Genomic DNA, 19,157 nt, shown 5'->3' on the forward strand with positions numbered 1-19,157 from the left:
TTTATTCACTGGAGAAATGAATTCTCTCTCAGCTGCCTCAGCCACAGTACCTAGTCAGGTGTTGTTTTTTTTTTAAGGTTTTGAAAATTTCTCTAAACATGCTTAGATACCTACGCTGTCAAATAGTATGCCATATTTTTATTAATCTGCTTAAAATTTGCTATAAAAGTAATGGTTCAAAGAAGTTGTTGTAGGGCCTAAAATGACATTCACACACATTAAGACTTCCTTTGAATTATCTTCCACAATTAGGAATTCTACTACAATAGAGGGTATTTTTTTATATACCATGGTTATTCTATTTTATTTTTTTCAGGGTAACTAGTCTGAGGAAGTTTCATATGAAGTAAAAATTAATAGAAAATGTTTGGGGTGTATATAATACTACTAATGCCAGTGAAAGAAACTAAAAATGGCAGTCAAAATATCTTATTTGCCAGGGTTCTGTACAGACAACTAAACACAGACAATTCTTCCAGCCCAGTTATTCACTTTCTGCAATGTAGATAAGACATAGGTACAAATCAGATAGCATAGGCATATATTGGAAAGAGAAAATAGCAAAATGTAGTAAGGAAATTGTATTTACTACTATTTACTGCCATAATTACAGCTTCAGTTCTGATATAAAAAGATAAAACAGGATAGGTTTCTGTTAGTGTAACCTCTTGATCTGTCTTAGCAATCTGAGATGGATACAGCTTTCAGAAATCTGTCTTGAAAAGTTGCAGCTATATGATGTTTTCACTACGTATACTGCTACCACTTATTTCAGTATAATAATCAGTCATGGTTGTACCATAACTTTTAGTAAACTAAATCTTAATAAAGCTATACAAATAATATTTTTAAAAGTTTTCACGGTAGTGAAATACTATTCAGTGGTATTTAGCAGAACTGTACAGCTGAAAAGAGATGTTCTAACAAGAAACCAGCCAGCCTACATTTTAACAGTTACTTCCCTACCTAATGTAGCTCTCATTGCTATTGGTATTCATTTATTCCATGATTCTATATTTAGATTAGATGTTAGGAGGAAATTCTCCACTCAGAGGCTGGTGAGGCACTGGAACAGGTTGCCCAGAGAAGCTGTGGATGTCCCAGCTCTGGAATTGTTCAAGGACAAGTTGGTTAGGTTTTGGACAACCTGCTCTAGTGGGTGGCATCTCTGTCCATGGCGGGGGGGGGTGGAACTAGATGGTCTTTAAGGTCCCTTCCAACCCAAGCCATAAAAAGGCAGTTGGACTATATCTTAACATATTCTAAGGTAAAATTTTACAATTGCAGTTACCCAACTCAGAGAATAAGTTCTGATTTTCTAAGCAACAGTAACTCCTGCAGCACTATGGTTATACTCTTTAACCAAGTCTGGAAAGCACAGCTTTTTGATCTTTTATATGCTTACAAAAGGGCAACCAGGTATGCATTGATGCGGGGGTGGAAGTAGTCAAATCTTCATCATTAACTGGTCTTTTGTTGTATAGCTCCACTTCTCGTATTTCATAAACAGTAAGCACTGAGAATCAATCTGTTTTGAAAACAAACCTATTGGCTACACATACAGCCACGTGTTTCTGCTTTCCTTTCAGATTTTTTCACCTCCCTCTTTGGAAATGACATCCCTCATTGTGGTCTCCTGCTATTTTTGAAGTTGATCTTGAGAAAGATGAAAAGAAAAGGATGGAAAAATGGTTTCTTACTGCTCCTCTGAGGGTCCAGACCAAAGAGGAACATATTGTCTGAGCTCTGTTGTCATTTTTTTAAAACTTAAGGAAAAAAAAAAAAAAAAAAAACTATCCTATTCCTCATCAGTATCTTCTTGTAATCAACTCAAACTTGATGCTTAACATAGATTAAGGTTGTCCACAATCTGGATAGGTGTGTCCACGTTCTGGATAGGTGTGGCTAGACATCTGGCTTGCAATGTATCAAAGGTGCATCCTGGAAAGAATTACAATTTTATTCTCATGTACAGCCCAGGGTCCAACAGCAACTTATGTTTTGTTTGATGTTGAAGATATTTACTATTTCATGGTGATCATCAGTTTAACCTATCAAGAAGGTAATATCTGGTATAAAACAATTTCTCTTCACCATCAGAGAATAATAATCTCCCTGTCTTGTTCCTCCTTTCAGCTTTAGATAGGTTTCCTATGTGTCATATTTCTTTAATAATAATTGAATTTTGCCCACATGGTAGCCAGCAGAAAATCTGAGGGGATCAGATTCTGCTTTGCATTTCATCTGCTCTTGTTATAGATGTCACACAAAGTTATGTCCTGTCTAGGTTCATAACACCTTTCATAATGTTTTCCGTATATTGGTCTGAAAAAAGACAGTTTGACTGTCTTACAATTTTCCCTTTACAATGGGGACTCAACACGGAGTATGAATCATTATTGACACACTTAAAATAATCTGTCACACTGCCTTAAAATACTAATGAGAATACCCTTGAGTCTTTTGATATTAGTAGCTGTTTCATGTTGTAATTGAATTTGAAAAGCTCTGTTAGGATTTTTAATCCTTTGACAGTAACTTCTTATTTCTAGAATAAAATAGTTTGAAAAGTATTTTAGATGGCAGCAGTATGAAGAAGCCGTTTGCACTTGATCTGTGTGTGAACAATGTGAGCCAAACATACACTGTAAATACTCCCAGATACAGAAGTTTTAAAGGAGTGCGTAATTTAGTACCACAAGCTTTCCTCAGAAGTTACATTTTCTAGATGTTTGATCATCTTTATAATTCTCATTTGGACTTATCATTAATTGGTTCACATCTTTGCTGAAGAGAAGTCTCCAAAATTCAGACAATCTGTGATCTGATGCATTATTGGTGCTGTGTACTAGAGCACTGCTGATTCATGAGGAAATTTGGTTTTGCATTCCACTATGCCATCTGATATTTTTACAACAGTATAAGATTATCAAGTCATAGTTAGGTTGTGATTCGTTACTGCTATATAGACTGTTGCTTAGTTGATTCTGTCTCTGAGCACTTCATTAGTAGTCCTAGTTAAGTATAGTAATTTGCACTTGGTCTCACTGAATTGCATCATATTTTTTCCAAACCCTTTGTCAGTTTGTCAAGATTGTTTTAATAATAATCTTGTCTTTGGCTTGCAACTCCATGACAGCTTGCTTCTGTCTGGAAGTGTAAAAGGCATAATATCTATTCAGATAGCCAGGTGACTAATGAAAATGCTGGATAGTACTGGACCCAAATGAATTCAACAGACCCCTGTTGATTACTGACTCTTAATTTGATAAAGAATCATGGGTAGATATTTATGAGTTCAATTTTCAAGACAGTTGTTCAATCTATATAGCAATACTCTGGTCTAAATATTTTCATAGTTTGGTTATAAGAATGCCAACCAATGTCAAAATGCTTACTAAAAACAAGATTTATCACACTTGTTGCTTCTTCCCTAACCACAAAGCCCATTAGCTCTCCTGAAAAAGAACAGACTTGATTTAACATGATTCAGTTTCTGATAAATTCATGCTGGCTATTATCTCTCACCTTATCTTCTTAGTAGTATGTTTATTTACCCATTAATAATTTGATTTCTTGTTTCAATAAGGTTATGGTGAATGAAGTTAGGAACATAATTCTGTGGGTCGTCTTTCCCTTCCCTGTTCCTGTCTTAGTGAAAAGATAGATAGGGACAATCTTTGGCTTTCTGATGTTCTTCAGCATCTCCTGTTTTAATCAAATTCTAACAAGTTGTGTACATACTTGAGATTGCTTTAGCAAGACCCTTATATGCTATCAGGTGAATTCACCAAGATTAGTATATATGCATTTCTTCTGATTTCTAATTTATATGAATTATCTATAACATATTATTTCCTTATTCTCACCCAACTCCTTCATCAGTTGTGTCAGTGGCATTATTTTGCTGACTATATTTAATCTTTCTACTGAAGATGAAAATAAAGATAAAAAATACTAGGATTTTCAGCCAGTGCAAGGCTGTAGTTCTGTATTAATTATCTTAATATCAATGCCATTTAACACAGCCAAACCTCTTCTCTACCTGCTTAAATCCATGCCCCTGTTCAGCTGGAAGAGATGTTTGTGCATATGCAATGGGCTGGAGAGCTGGTGGGTGACCTACCCATGCTGGAAAACAATTATTGCCACTGCATATTCCTACAGCCTTAGGGTCACATCACTAAGGACTGCAACAGCTCATTGCTTGAGCTTGCCTTTTTTTTAGTAATACATATGAACATTTTTTATTATGCTTTTTTTTTTTTTTTTTTTTAATTGGCAAAGATCCATACCAGCTCTGGATGCCAGGAGAAGTAGGCTTACATTTCTTTGCCTGACTTCCTCTCCTTCAGGCTGTGTAATTCAGAGTCTGGCTTCCTGTCAGGACAAAACCAGAATAAGCACCTGTGTCCTGGAAAGAAGTCTGGGTTTGTTTTCCATAAAGAAGTTCTACTTGCTGTAGCCAAAAGGTCAGTCTAGGTGATCCAAGGTCAAGGACTGCAAAGACATGCTCCAGTAATACCTGTCTCTGGTCAAGATGCATTCTCAGAGCTACAGTTTCTGCTTTGGTTATTCTTGCAGCTGCAGTTGCAAAGTGTATACTCTATGTCCACATTTGCATTTCTGAATAACAGTATCCTGATGTTTGGTTCTCGGGCAATTCACTTGCTGCCACCCATAGACACAGAACATGAGGGTGTGATAATCAGCCATAAAGGGATGCTTATGCTGGTTTTGTATGGATCTTCAGAGACAATATCATTGCTAGAATGGCTCCAGTGTTTCTTGTATGTTTGTAAACTTCCTAATTACAGCCTGAACTTAGGCTCCTTTGAAAAGAAGTACTGATTTTTGGCTTCGAGCCCCACAGTCGGACCCAGATGAAGGTAAAGAAGGCACTCGGATACACTGTCAAATAAAAGCTGTTGGTAAGAAACAGGAGGCAACCGGACACAAAACTACAAGTCACATACGGGGACCATATACTGCAAACAAATAAACTGTGCCACGGACAGGTGGTAAAAGAGATCATGCTGGGTCAGATATGACTGGAGAAGCTGCTTCTGAAATTCATTAAGCACTGGTAGAAAGCAAAGCTTCATTGCAATTCTTGATAGCTTTTCTGCCCAGTGGGAATCCAGCAAAAAAAAAACCTTTTAGCACACAGTTTTACTGGGAATACCTGAGCAAACTGATAACATTGCTGCTTTTATGGTAGTCTTGTTTCTTACATATCACAGCAGGCTACTTCACAAAGCATTATAGGGTTGTGTGTATGTGTGTGTATGTGAACCTCCATCTGCACATTCAGGTAGCAGCTTGAAGGAATTAACCAATATTATCTATAGTAAAAAGTACTACAGTGGGAAAGATAGCCATAAAAGAAAATAAACTATCATAAAAGGGTTTTTCAAAATGACCTGCACTGCAATCATTGCACAAGTTTACAGCTGGGTGAAGACGCTACTGTTACCTGCCAAACATAAATCCAAACACGTTTCTGATAATAGTACTGTTTCTTCCAAAGAGCAAAAATAGGTCAGCTATGGCTCAAAATAGTCATTTCTTCTTTGGTTTGAGTATGTCAGATTGAACACAAGTGAAAGCATACATGTGGTAGATCGTTTGCTAAATATCATATTAGATGGAAATTGATTAGGAAAAACAGAATGATGATCAGAATGGTGTTCCTCAGCTTCCCCTGTCTGTCTGTGGTATACTTCTATGCATCACTAGCATTTCAATGAATGCACAAAAAATGACAAAACAATATCAAAGTCTCTGATGGACATAGAAGTGATGCTTTCCATTTTTCATTTACAAGAGTCAAAATCCAACATATGTTTTGTCTTTTTTCCTTCCTAAAGATGCAGCTACACCTTCTTTACAACAAATAGGCAGACTTATCATCTGTGGATTTCTAAGGAAGATAAGATTTTCAAGTATATATTTATACTTCCAAAAAATAATAACAAAACTAGCATTTGCTTGTAATTTTCCTTGTCTATATTTAACAAATTGTTAATAGAAAAAGAAAACAGTAATGATGTGTGCAAAAATAATTTGTAATTGACATCCACAGAGAGAAATACTATATGATGCTTTTTCAGCTCCCTCTGCAGACTAGATTATAAGAAAAGTTTTCAGACAATCTGTACTCATCCATGCTGACTTACATGAACTTCTGCACTCGTGTGAATTTTATCCACCTCCTGGTTATTATTCAAACCTATTTTTTTCTGTGATTTAATTAGTGCTGGGTCTAAGCTGGTGCACATCTTTCACATTGTGTAGCTTACTTCTAAGGTACATCTCTGTGTCTACTACTCCTGAATATCCCCCCTGAGTGTTCCACTAGGGGGCTAATAGGGGCAGCCTGGGAAGGTTAGAGATTAAATCTTACTTTGGAGTTCATTAGGTCATAGAACATTTCCTAAAGTGAATTAATACAATGGCTTTTTTTTTTTTTCTGTGGGTTGCTTTTTGTTGTTCTGTTTTTCCCTGAGGCATGCTCTGGCGTAACTGTTGTTAGTGAAAGCTTTGCATTTTTTCATACAATTTTCAGTCTATGTTTACAGATTAATAAGAGCTAAAATAATAATGTGTTCAGTCCTAGCTATTATGACCTAGGTACTTAAGAAGTATTTTTAAAGGAGGTTAGAGAGTAGTAAGGATCAGGATGTAGTAATTCTACTCTTACACTCACTGTCACCTCATTGAAATCTTAAACATTTGGCGTTTTTATTTCTGTGCCACAGCCCATCTGCCTTTAAGCGGGTACTACCTCACTGTGATGTAATAGTTTCATCCACATGTTGTTTACATAGTGCTTGAAGAGAAAGAAATAATTCAGCAGAAAATAAATAATTCTTACAGATTGCACTGCATTAGAATTAAAATGTATTCTTTGTGCCTGTTGCCAGAAACAAGTGGAAATAATATTCCCATTAGGAGACCTTTGATCTAATAAGAATACTTATATGTATATTGGTATTCTATCAACAAAGGACATAGAATCATAGAATGGTTTGTGTTGGAAGGGACTGTAAAGATCACCTAGTTCCACCCCCCTGCCACAGGCAGGGACACCTCCCACTCGACCAGGTTGCCCGAGGCCCCATCCAGCCTGGCAATGGACACCTCCAGGGATGGGGCATCCACAGCTTCTCTGAGCAGCCTGTTCCAGTGCCTCACCACCCTCAGAGTAAAGAACTTCCTCCTTATGTCTAGTTTAAATCTACCTCTTTTAATTTAAAGCCACTGATCCTTGTCCTATCACTACATTCCCTGACAAAAGGGACACATTCCCTCACCAGCTTTCCTGTAGGCTCCCTGTAGGTACTGGATGGCTGCTGTAAAGTCTCCCCAGAGCCTTCTCTTCTTCAAGCTGAACAACCCCAACTCCCTTGGCCTTTCTTCATAGAAGAGGTGCTCCAGTCCTTTGATCATCCTAGTGGCCCTCCTCTGGACTTGCTCTAATGTGTCCATGTCCTTCTTGTGCTGGGGGCCCCAGAGATGAACACAGCACTCCAGGTAGTGTCTCACGAGAGCAGAGCAGAGGGAGAGAATCACCTCCCTTGACCTGGTGGCCATGCTTCTTTTGGTGCAGCCCAGGATATGGTTGGCTTTCTGGGCTGCAAGTGCACATTGCAGGCTCATGTTGAGGTTCTCATCAACCAATGCCCCCAGGTCCTTCTCCTCAGGTATGCTCTTAATCCATTCTCCACCCAGCCTGTATTCATGCTTGGGATTGTCCCAGCCCAGATGCAGAACCTTGCACTTGGCCTTGTTGAGCTTCATGAGGTTATGACATCTTTCATAATTGCACTGTAAGCAGCAGAAAGAGTATTGTCAGAAAAGATGGCCAAGATTCATAACACCCTGTTCTTCTGAAGGGCGTTTGTTTTGGCATCTCCTACATGCATAATTTCATTATCAGCTTCCAAAGTGGTACGTACAGCTTAGTGGAGATGAAACCTCATGGATACCTTGAAGAAACCGTTTGGGTTTCAAAACACCATCAAACCTGAATTCAAGTTTGCTTTGTCAAAATATACGAAATATTGTGTCATCTGTAAGTAACTCTAAAATTATTCTTATCATTGACAAGCTAAGATAAAAGTAAAAAAACAAACAAACAAACAAACAAACAAAAGCAACAACAACAAAACCCCACCTATTTATTAAGGAAAATATACAAATAAATAACACAAAGCCAGGTTTCCAGAAATAAATGAAAACCATCTTTCTGTCTGCTTGCAAAATTAGATGTAGTGTTTTATCACTCTGTTATTCAGCTGACAAGCTGATTAGGTATTAACGGAAGTACGAGAACTCTGACCTTATTCCTATCAGAACTTTTATTTTCTTTAAATACTGAATAAAAAACAGATCTAGAGAAAAAGTTTTGCTGTTTAACCAATGATTTTCTGGTCATTTTGTAAGAGTCTGTTCAGATGTAGATCTCTGTTATCTCCCTCTTCCTTCTTACCAACCACATCCCCTCCCCTTTGCATCATATTTTACCTTAACAATCAAGGTTTGAGGTTGATTCTATATTATACTATTGAATTTCACTGTATTCAATTAAATCATTAACAATTGATTAATATATTACAAGATAAAACACTATATTCCAGCCAGTAGTGTTTAAATACTCTGTTCGATGTTTTCACATATTGAGACTTCCATTTCATTCAAAATCTTAAGCATATCTATCATATGATGGACAACCAAGTCAATAGGATTATTGCTTGGGGTTTGTTTCTTTCTCCTGTGTTTCTCATGGACAAAGGTTCCCAGATGCCTTCTGTGGGTGTAACTCATCTAGAGCAGCTGTTCCCTAACCTCATCTGTGAGGGATGCTCTTACCATGTTATCTCTGGGCTACCAGAGTATCTAGATGAAATTCTATAAACTAAGTTATACAGTGGTCTGGCTTAAGGGGTCTGATCCAAATCCTCCAGCTGTCTGTTCTAGGAACATATGATATTTTTTCTAAAGGTCCTGTAATGAAAACAAAGTAAGGAGAATAAGCTGCAAGTAAGATAAACACTTGAGAGGGAGAGAGGGAAGCAATACACAAAGCTCTCACTTGTTTTTCTCAACCCTAACCAAGCTGGGACACACATTGGCAACACAGCACTGTTCCCTCTTAACTGGTCTTTTTGGCAAATGAGCAATAGGGTTAGTTTTATATATAAGATGCTGGAGAAATAAATTTCCAGATCAAGTGTAGATCATAATGCTTCTGATCGTGGCTTGGGAGAATTAGATTGTCAAATACAATTTTTATTTTAAAGATGAAGGGCCACCACGGAGACCAGGACGTGAGAAGAGCAGGTACTGTGCAGGACTTCAAAAAGCAGAGCAGCTAACAGGCATAGTCTTTTCCAGTATGCTGCTTCCCCCTCGTAGTGCTAGGTAGATGGCATTTGAGAGGAGTTATCTTCTGCAGTATTAGCCAACAACAACCTTTATGTACATTTGAAGAACACGCATTTATTTTAGGATCTCTGCTCACTTGATTCTCCCCTATCAATATAAAGTGAAAGGACCGGTCAACTCCTCTCATCAACTTTTAGAGTGATTAATCCATTTTAAGGCCTATCTGAGTTGTAGCCTCTGGGAGAGCTCTTCACTACAACTCTAAATAGCACAGTTGGACCAGACTGGCTCTGGGTCATGGAGTTGAAATTGATAGACAATGCCCTGATACCTGGATTTTATTCAAATCAAATCCAATAGATTTTAGGAATATTAAGTAAATAATGTACTTCAGAACTGCTACCATATACAATGATTTCTGGAGATTTTTCTAGCTGTTGGCCTGCTTTTATGTTTTTAGATTGCTTAGTACTCTAAGGTTGGGACTTATACAGTAAATTGTTGTGCATTTCAACATTTAATTCTAGACAAAGAAAATAGAACTTGGAAACTGTTTCTGTAATTCAAAAAATTGCATTGTTTTGAAATTGTGTATAATTATATAGTTTTACACTATATTTCTAATATAGTGTAAAACTCTTGTTATAGTGTATAATCAAGCATTTAATTAATTATAGTATATAATCAAGCATTTATATTGAATAATTATATATATAATTATAAAACTGGGTAACTATATACAATAGTATATATTATATATATATATATTATATATATATATATTATATAGTCATGCAGTTATAGCGCATGTTTATTATTAAACTACAGCTATATACTGTTGTTACCCTTGATCCTAATTCCTCTTCTGCAGATTGCATTTTTGGATATCTGTTGTCATTGTTGTGGAATATGTGGAGCTATAAATTCTTCGTGTTCTATAATCTCAGTCATATTGCTATCTTAACAACTCACATATACACACACATCCTAGGATAATACCCTGCTTCTCTTATGCATAGAATCATAGAATCACAGAATGGTTTGTGTTGGAAGGGATCGTAAAGATCACTTAATTCCAACCCCCCTGCCATGGACAGAGACACCTCCCACCAGACCAGGTTGCCCAAAGCCCCATCCAGCCTGGTCTTGAACACTTCCAGGGATGGGGCATCCACTGCTTCTCTGGGCAACCTGTGCCAGTGCCTCACCACCCTCTGAGTGAAGAATTTCTTCCTAATCTAAACCTCCTCTCTTTTAGTTTAACGCTATTCCCACGTGTCCTATCACTACACTCCCTGACAAAGAGTCCTTCCACACCTTTTCTGTAGGCCCCCTGTAGCTACTGGAAGGCCTCTGTAAGGTCTCCCCAGAGCCTTCTCCTCTCCAGGCTGAACAACCCTAACTCTCTCAGCCTGTTTTTGTAGGAGAAGTGCTCCAGCCCTCTGAATTCTCACATTCTGATTTAATGCTTTACTAATGTGTTACTAAATTAGCCAATAGTGAAATATCTCACAGAAAATGGGACTTGTATTTACAAGGTTACACTTCTCAAGTACCACACAGATAGACAAGAAATAATGATTTTTAGCTGTCAACAGCAACAAAGGAAATCAAGATAAATCCATATTCAGTGAGATGACGACCTGGATGTACTGGGAGTGTATAAGGAAGAACTTGAAGTAGGGTTGTCATATCTTTTTGATTGGATGAATCTTCCAAAACTAGTTTACCTATAATAACCTATACATTCTCTGAGAGCCAGGCTACCAGTTTATTTGGATGGTCCTGTCTTGTAATGAGATCTCTATAAAACTCTGGGTAGTAGCTTAACAGTGGTAAGTGTCCTATTGTACATCTGATCTTGAAGATCAACCTGATAGCCTAGAGCACTGCTTCATGTAATCTTAAATACCCAATATACTCTGATATATCTCTTTTGAACTAGAGGAACTGCAGTGTGTGAAGGAGATAGGAAAGTAATCACATACTGAGACAGTAGATTTTAAGGCCACAGCTGATGATGATGATAAAGCCAGGTGGAATGATTTAAATCAAAATTATTTAAATAATCAATTTTAATAAAAAATATTTCAGTCTTCAGGTCATAACCTTGATTTAAATAAACACTTTTAATTTTATTTTGCATTTGTCCTTGCTTTCCTAAGGAAAGGTTAATACACATTAACCGTTAACTATTAAAATACATTAATTTGCAAGTAAATATACATTTTACACCCAGTTTGTTTCTTCTTTTTAATACGATATATTATAACAGTATTCATTTATTGAAGCAATTAAGGCACAGCATATATTTGCTCAGATGATTAGGTTTTTTAATTTCTTACATGTTTTCACAGCTTCTTACAGTTTAATGATGGACAATTATGTAATATAATTTCACTTCTATTAAACTAGGCATTTATATTTCATGTGTATGTCCATATCTCAAGCTTAGAGATTTTAGTTAGACTAAAGCATTTACGTCCTCTAGAGACTATACTGCCTGCATAGGGAAAAAATAACAGTCTAGTATTTCACCTCTACCTAAGACTATCAGGAGAAAATAAATTACATAGAAAAAGTCCTCATAATGTCATATTAATGTACTTATGTTCCACTAATAAGAAATCCTTTTGTGCACTCCACATCAAAGTCCTTGTCAACTGAAACAAGGTGACAATTATTTCCCACACCCTGAGTCTGCTAATCACTGTGATGTGGGGAATGTGAGCACTGTTTATCAGCTAGTCATCAGAGAAATATGACTTTTTTGTACCAAAATAGTGGTGGTTTCACAGAAGCACTCAGTGTCTCATATCCAAACATGGCCAATGTTTGACTCTTCTGAGGGTTATTTGATTTTTCTGAAGGATGGACGAGATGCTGTCAGGGGTCTCAATACCCGTTTAGATTCTAAAGTTCCACTTTGGAATCTAAATTGCTGTCTGGATCAAGCCCTAGGTTCCCATTTATACACATCTCATTGTTAGTGATATTTGATGCTTTGGACATCCTGTTCCAACCACTTCATTGGTCCCCTTGAATGATTACTGAACTATAAGATAAGCAAATTAAATATCTTTCAGGTCATTTGCATCATGGTTTCTTTAGTTATCAGGGAACACACATTTATGTCTATCATTTGGTGCCAGGCCAATAGCCAACATTTCCAATATCAAGAAACCAGGCAGTTCGCATCAATCAGCTCACTGCAAATTGGCAATTAATGTGATGGCTGGATGGGTTCACATGAGCATAACGTTATTAATTAAACAGCAGCTGGGTTAATCAAGATAGCAAAAGTAATTTGTTGGAATAAATATTTTATTAGTGTGTCCATCAATAAAGCAAAAGAAGAGGTTTTAATTAATTCATTTATAAAAATATTCACACTGTGGTGGCTGTAGCTCTGTTTAAGGATCTGGAAAGCGGTCTAAACTGCAGAAGGTTATATTCCCACTTCACCACTTCCTACTAATTGTACTGTAGAGCTCTAATTACAAGTATGTTAGTTACAAGCCAAACATTGCTGTCCGCCACTGAGCACCTATACCTGACAACTGATGTCAAAGGGCTCTTTTCCCTCCTTGTTGTTGTATTCTTTCAGAAATGTGCATTCTACTTTTTAATTACAGAAAGTTATTCTTGAAATATGGTGGGTTTTGATACTTCTCAATGTGATTAAAGACCTGATTTTTCCTTCTCCACCCCCAAAAAAAAAAAAACCTGAGAGTGGCTAAATATATATTTTTTTTAATTCTCTAGGTATTAATTAATAATCAGATTGAGGAAAGTCTATGTTTTAAACACGTATATGCCATAAACATAATATGTAACACTGATTTCTGTCTGATTGAGGAATATTTATCTGCTAATGCTGAGAAATACAAAGAAATACTGAGAAGCAGAAAGAGGTTGCTGATTCTGCAAGAATAAGATCACAAATAAGGCAAAGACATTACAACAGCGTGTTTTGAACTCTAAAGTCAGTAGGAAAAGGTTACTTTAAGAAGATCTACTGAAAGATCAAGGTGTAAGCTGTTATGACTGTTAAAACATTCAGGTTTGCCAAGCCTCATACTTTTTTGGAGGGAAGACCTCCCAGAGTATTTTTCCATGTTGCTTTCTTCTTTGTGTCTGGTAGATTATTACCTATGAGAGAGGAAATCTCTTCCTGTGCTGGGAGGATGAGAGGTGAAACTAGCATTCTCATTGAGTTTGAGTACCAAAAAAAATATGAAATACAGAACTGGATAACAGTAAATAATTCTAAATTGTTGAGCTTCCTTCACAAACTTTCAACCCACAAAGACTGTGGGCTGAACTGTCACTCCGATTTCCAATACTCTGTCTGTACCACCTTTGCTTACATCAGGAAGAAAAGTAAATGTTTTCAGAGTGCTCTGAAACTTAGCAAACTTGGGATTTACTGCTGAAGGCAGAGGGTGAGGACACCCAATCATCAGCTTTAGCTAGCCTACACCATAGAGTAGCCAGACAGCAAAGGGTGATGCACAAATAAAAACCTGGTCTTTTCTGTAGTCAGATTCCAAATATTGTTATGGGGATGGCGCGGAAGAACTGCAGAGGTTGGAGCCTATATCTTGAATGACACCAGCACACATTATAAAGCACAAAAAAATATGTGCTTCCTGCAAGATATTCCACAAAGCAAGAGGTCACCCCCAATCCAGGGCACATGCCAAGCTGCACTGCCAATTTACTGGGCACCATTGCTGAAATGCCTGTGACCATTTGCAATTCCCCTCATATCCAGTCTGTTATGTAGGCTGAACTCTATTTAATCATGGCCTATAGTCTTCAAATGTCATATGATATAGCTAGTAACCTGATATAGAGGTATAAAAGAGGGAGAATTACTAGGACAGGTCCATTTAGAATTGTCTAATCTGTTTTATTGATTTTTCTTCTTTTTTTTTTTTGATACCACATGTTTTCCATGAATTGTTATTGTCCTGAAAAGCTGTACTACAATTCATTCTTATCATGTTCATTATTTATTCAGCAGCTTTGCTCTTCAAAATATTTCAATCACATGCTTAGGGAGAAGAAACAAACCCAAGTGACTCATACAGTCAAATCTCACACTGTCAGTGGTGAGCTGGAAGTACTGTAAATAAACAGGTGACATTTCCTCTTGAAAAGCCACCTTTTTTCTGTTTTTTGTATGATACTTAATGCAACAGCAGTTTAATCTATGTGTAATGTTTGGGTGGCACAAGCAATATACCTCAAATATAATGTTTTTTTGTTGTTGTTTTTTTCTTGATCCTTTGAAAGCTTTTATATAATCATGCTTCAGTTAACATAAATGAAAGACACTTCGACCCAATGTCCACCTGATAAAGGCTGTGGCAATTTCTCCCAGTAAATATGACTCCCCAAATAACCAAGGAAGCTGCCAATGCTGCAGCTTGCTCAAAGTCAGAGGAAAGCTGGATTAAACTTACTGGCTCATTTTCCCAAAACACCGGTGAGGTGAATGCCCAAGAGAGGAAGCTGGCAGGACTGGGCTGCAATACTGTGACAGCTCTCATTCACACTGAACTCGGCCTGGGTATGCTGAAGCTCAATTCTCCATGGGGAAGATTAATCCCTTGGAGGAGGATTAAGCTACAGTGAACTGAGGCCACTTTATTTCTGAATGGAAAAGGCCACACAGGGATTTAATGTGCTTTATCTTACGTGCATTGATTTCACAGCTTTAGTTAATTCATCTTAACTTCCCTGAATTCCCTTGTGTGGACAAGCTTTTTGTCTGCAGAGAGGATCTTGGAGCTGCTTGTAAAGCTCCTGCTGTAGCCCGAGAAGAAAGCAGGTTAGAATGATTTCTATGCCAGTGAAGGAGCTTATACCTGTCTAGATACTATTAAATTACCTCCTTCTCAGATGGTTGATCCATGACACCCTTAAAGGAACTATTTTAATTAAAAAAAATAATCTCTAAGTTATTTTAGAAATCTCTCATGAACAGCCTCTTCAAGGCTTTCAGATAGCACAAATTGTGTACAGCTGCACAAACAATATTTTCTCAAGCATGGACATGTCTGGGCAGTGCAGTTTATTAGGTTTTCTTTCCCAGTAGAATTTTCTTCATCTTTGGTGATGGTCATAAGAAAACACTTTGTCCGTATGAAAAGCTAATAAGCAGAGTTTCTATTCCCTGGTCCTAAGATTTTAATCCCTTCCTCTCAGTTGCACAAGTGACACAGATCTGGGCTGGGAAGAACGTTTTTGTGGGAGCTGCTGTTAAAATAATGGCATGATTTTGCTGGTGTTGTCCTCTGAGGAAGTGAGTCTGCTCTTTTCTTGGATAGTGAATGTGGTTTGCAGATAGGCCCTTCTGATAAGGTGTTTCCTAATGCTGATGAATCATAACCCAACTTCACTGTTTAGCTACATCATGATTTTTCACGTATCAAATTAAACTTCGGCCAAGAAGTCCTTCACTGGATCACTTTATGTAAGACAAATGACATCTCTTGTGGATTCTGTAATACCTTTACTATAACTTAATTCTATAGCAGTCAGTAAATATTTTATCTTTTTTTATATGTTAATTAGGTGCTTAGGGGGCCCTCAACATTGAATGTCGACAGAGCCATGTGAGCACAGAAGTATTCAACAAATAAAGGAATGTACATAGTAGCTTAACATCAAGATCCAAGCACTTTCTAACATGGTGTTCAGACCTAAGGTTTTGTAGTAGCACTCATCAGTGCTGATCTCAGTGGGGCTAGAAAAGAGAAAAAGATTTTAAAATATAGAGCGACATGAGCGAAAGAGAGAAAGTCTCTTTAATTTAGCTGTTTGTGACCACTCACTCTGAAATTTACATATAAATTCAGGAAATGGAAGCAAATATTTTCTAAATATAGCTGTGATACCTGTATTTATACAGCATTGTAATAAAAGCTTAAAAAGTGTTCAGAGTGTTCTAATGATTGCTTTTCCTTTTCTTTCATGCAGCTGATTGGATTTGTGTATGCCTGTTACGTGATCAGTATTTTCATGGAGGAAGAGGACAGCTGTAAGTACTGATACACACCTATCCATCTCTGGAGCTACAGTACCTGGGGTGAGACTTAGTCTTGCATTAACTACCAAGATGAAGAACAAAGTTTGTAAAAATGGCAGAATCTGACAGTCAAGTACACAACCAATTTTGCTCAAACCCATACTTACACTGTAGTACTTAGGTACAATAACAGTCAGGATTGTACTTACTGAACTTTTTCGTAGGGATCTGTGAAACACTTTCATGAACCAGTCATACTGCTGAAAAGGATGTGATCCATGCTGCATATATACATGAGTTTTTATGTATGTATATTTAAATTTGAACCAAAGCTCATGAAGACATTTAGTCTGTTTTTCCAAATGACGGTTTTATCGGCAGTAAAGTTAATGCAGATGACAGGTCAAGCCATTTACAGTGTACTGTATTACTCTCATCAATAATTAGACAGACCTATTCAGCACTTAAACGTAACTAGATCACACATCAGAAATGCTGACCCCATGTTCTTAACATGCTTTTATCAAGAAAAGACTTATATACATACCCATATATTGTTCAGTGTTCGAAAATGTGAATATCTTTAAAAAAGCATTTATCAAAAACAATTAAATGGTCATTGGAAAAATATGAATATGTTGAATGCTTTGGTAGGAGGCTGTGTGAAAAGTGACGGTGAGAACTGCCTAACAAACTCGCTATACTCACACTACTATCATAGGTATTGTTAAAAGCAGTAGTGAAACTGCAATGAGAATGAGTAAACAGGAGCAAACAGAAAAACAAGACTATTTAAAATAAAAGTGTTTGTGTCAGTTACCTCCTCTCATATGTAAGGAATTAAGCAGTATATCTGCCTCTTTAGGACCAAAAAAAAAAAAAAAAAAAGCCAAGAAATACATCACATTATAGCTATAGGATAAATAATATACAACCAAATATTTATTCCTAAAGTTTTACTCATAAATCTTAACATAGTTGTTTTGTTTCTACATAGAATAGCACCAGTGGGTGAGATAAATAGAGCACAAAAATAATTCATGTCTTAAGAAAGTATTTGGTAATATCTTGAAAATCTTATTGAAAACATGATTCAGGTAATTCATGGCTGTGATGGAAAAACAGACTTTTTGACTGAAAACAGTGTGAATATATTTTTCCACTGTTACAAACAATACTGTGTTCAGTTCTCCATCCTAATGTGACAGTTATTAGTGTCAAAAGCATTCTCATGCTTTCATTTAGGTTTCTAATAGGAAGTAAGTATATCAAAGAAATTCTCAGATAATATTTAGTGGGAAGAAGTCATAAGAATGTTGTACACATTATTCACTTTGAAAAGGCTAAAGGAACCTGGAGCAGTAAATGAGAAATATGAACACTTGGAGAAGCAACATAAAATGTAGGTCTTAAGGAGGAGCAGAAGCCTAAACAACACTCCCTTAGAAAGCTACAAACTGCTGATTGTCAGGAACTGGTAATACAGGATAGCTCCAAAGGTGAGGGTGGCAGCAAGACATATGAGATGTGGACCAAAGTCTACAGAGAAACCGAGAGACAACTGTTCTTTTCATACAGCTGTGGTGAGTCATGACAGAATCTAGGGCTTCGTATTGATGTCGGGAAACTTTGTGTATGAGACAACTGCTAACAAAATTCCTGGAAGGGGGAGGCTTCACTGAATGATCGGGAAGGCTGGCAGACTGATAAGAAAGACACAGGCTACTGTACTTTTAGAAAAGTAATGCTGTCTGGACGAGCACGCACACATACAGACACAGATATCTGTACCTGGGAAGATAGGCTCTTTACTTTTTCCATAGGTGTTTTATAAATATTTTTAGTTTGTTTAGTCCTTCATAGTGTGCTTCACATATCAGTGTTTTATGCATGTGTGAAAGAAATACAAAACTCAGATCAAAGAATATAGCATATTATTCTCGGAAAATACCATCACCTGATAAAGAGCATAAGCAGTTTACATTTGGAGCCCCGCAAGGGTTATTGCCAAGATAATGGCCTTATTCACTTACAAAATGCATTTACCCCAGACCTTCTATCCTCAGACTGCTACCCACCATTTTCTGAGAGTTTCATGATGTATGATATCAATAGAGATCAATGAGAATTCTCAATCAATGAGAAGGGACAATTGACTTATTTATTAAACAATAAAGCATATCAAATGCTAAGGAGATACAGTACCCAAAATCTACCCAGTGTCCATTCTCCATAAAGGAACCGTCTATCTACATTTAATTTCTGCTTGTCTTCCAGAACTATCAATGGTAACTTGGTTGTTTTGGTACGTACAAGTGAAAATCATCTTACTCATCTTGGAAAGTATGCTGTAATTTATCTTTACAACCTTCATTAGGATTATTTCAGTTTCCCATTTTGTACCATTATAGTCTTCCACATCCTTGTGTGAATATATTATTATTATTATTATTATTATTATTATTATTATTATTATTATTATTATTATTTAGCAGAGGATTGTCTGGGACAGAGAAAAAAAGCTGTGTGCTGGAAGTGGAACAAAACAACAGAACTGATACATCTAGGAGGTTTACACAACCAGTGGAGTGAAATAATTTCTAGTTTATTGCTTTTTAATATGTATTTTTTCTAAGATCCCAAATCCAATCAGAAGCAACTAAATAGCCCTTTGGTATCTCACTTTGGGCTAATTTGTGTCTTAATGCCCATTTGTGTTTTAGAGTCC

General features: G+C 36.8%; 1 protein-coding gene across 6 annotated transcripts in view; it reads left to right on the forward strand.

Annotated features, from left to right (window-relative positions):
* Nucleotides 1–19,157, forward strand: part of NKAIN3 (sodium/potassium transporting ATPase interacting 3) — a 372,124-nt gene that overhangs the window by 327,353 nt on the left and 25,614 nt on the right. For 4 of the 6 annotated variants that reach the window (XM_066993029.1, XM_066993028.1, XM_066993032.1 and 1 more), the window contains one exon: nucleotides 16,381–16,441. In XM_066993029.1, coding sequence (XP_066849130.1) covers nucleotides 16,381–16,441 — 61 coding nt within the window. Of the gene's footprint in view, nucleotides 1–16,380; nucleotides 16,490–19,157 lie in introns of all 6 variants that reach the window. The other 2 variants (XM_066993031.1, XM_066993030.1) reach the window with 1 other exon arrangement.

This window comes from Anser cygnoides, chromosome 2 (genome assembly GCF_040182565.1).
Source record: "Anser cygnoides isolate HZ-2024a breed goose chromosome 2, Taihu_goose_T2T_genome, whole genome shotgun sequence".
NCBI classification, from domain to species: Eukaryota; Metazoa; Chordata; class Aves; order Anseriformes; family Anatidae; genus Anser; species Anser cygnoides.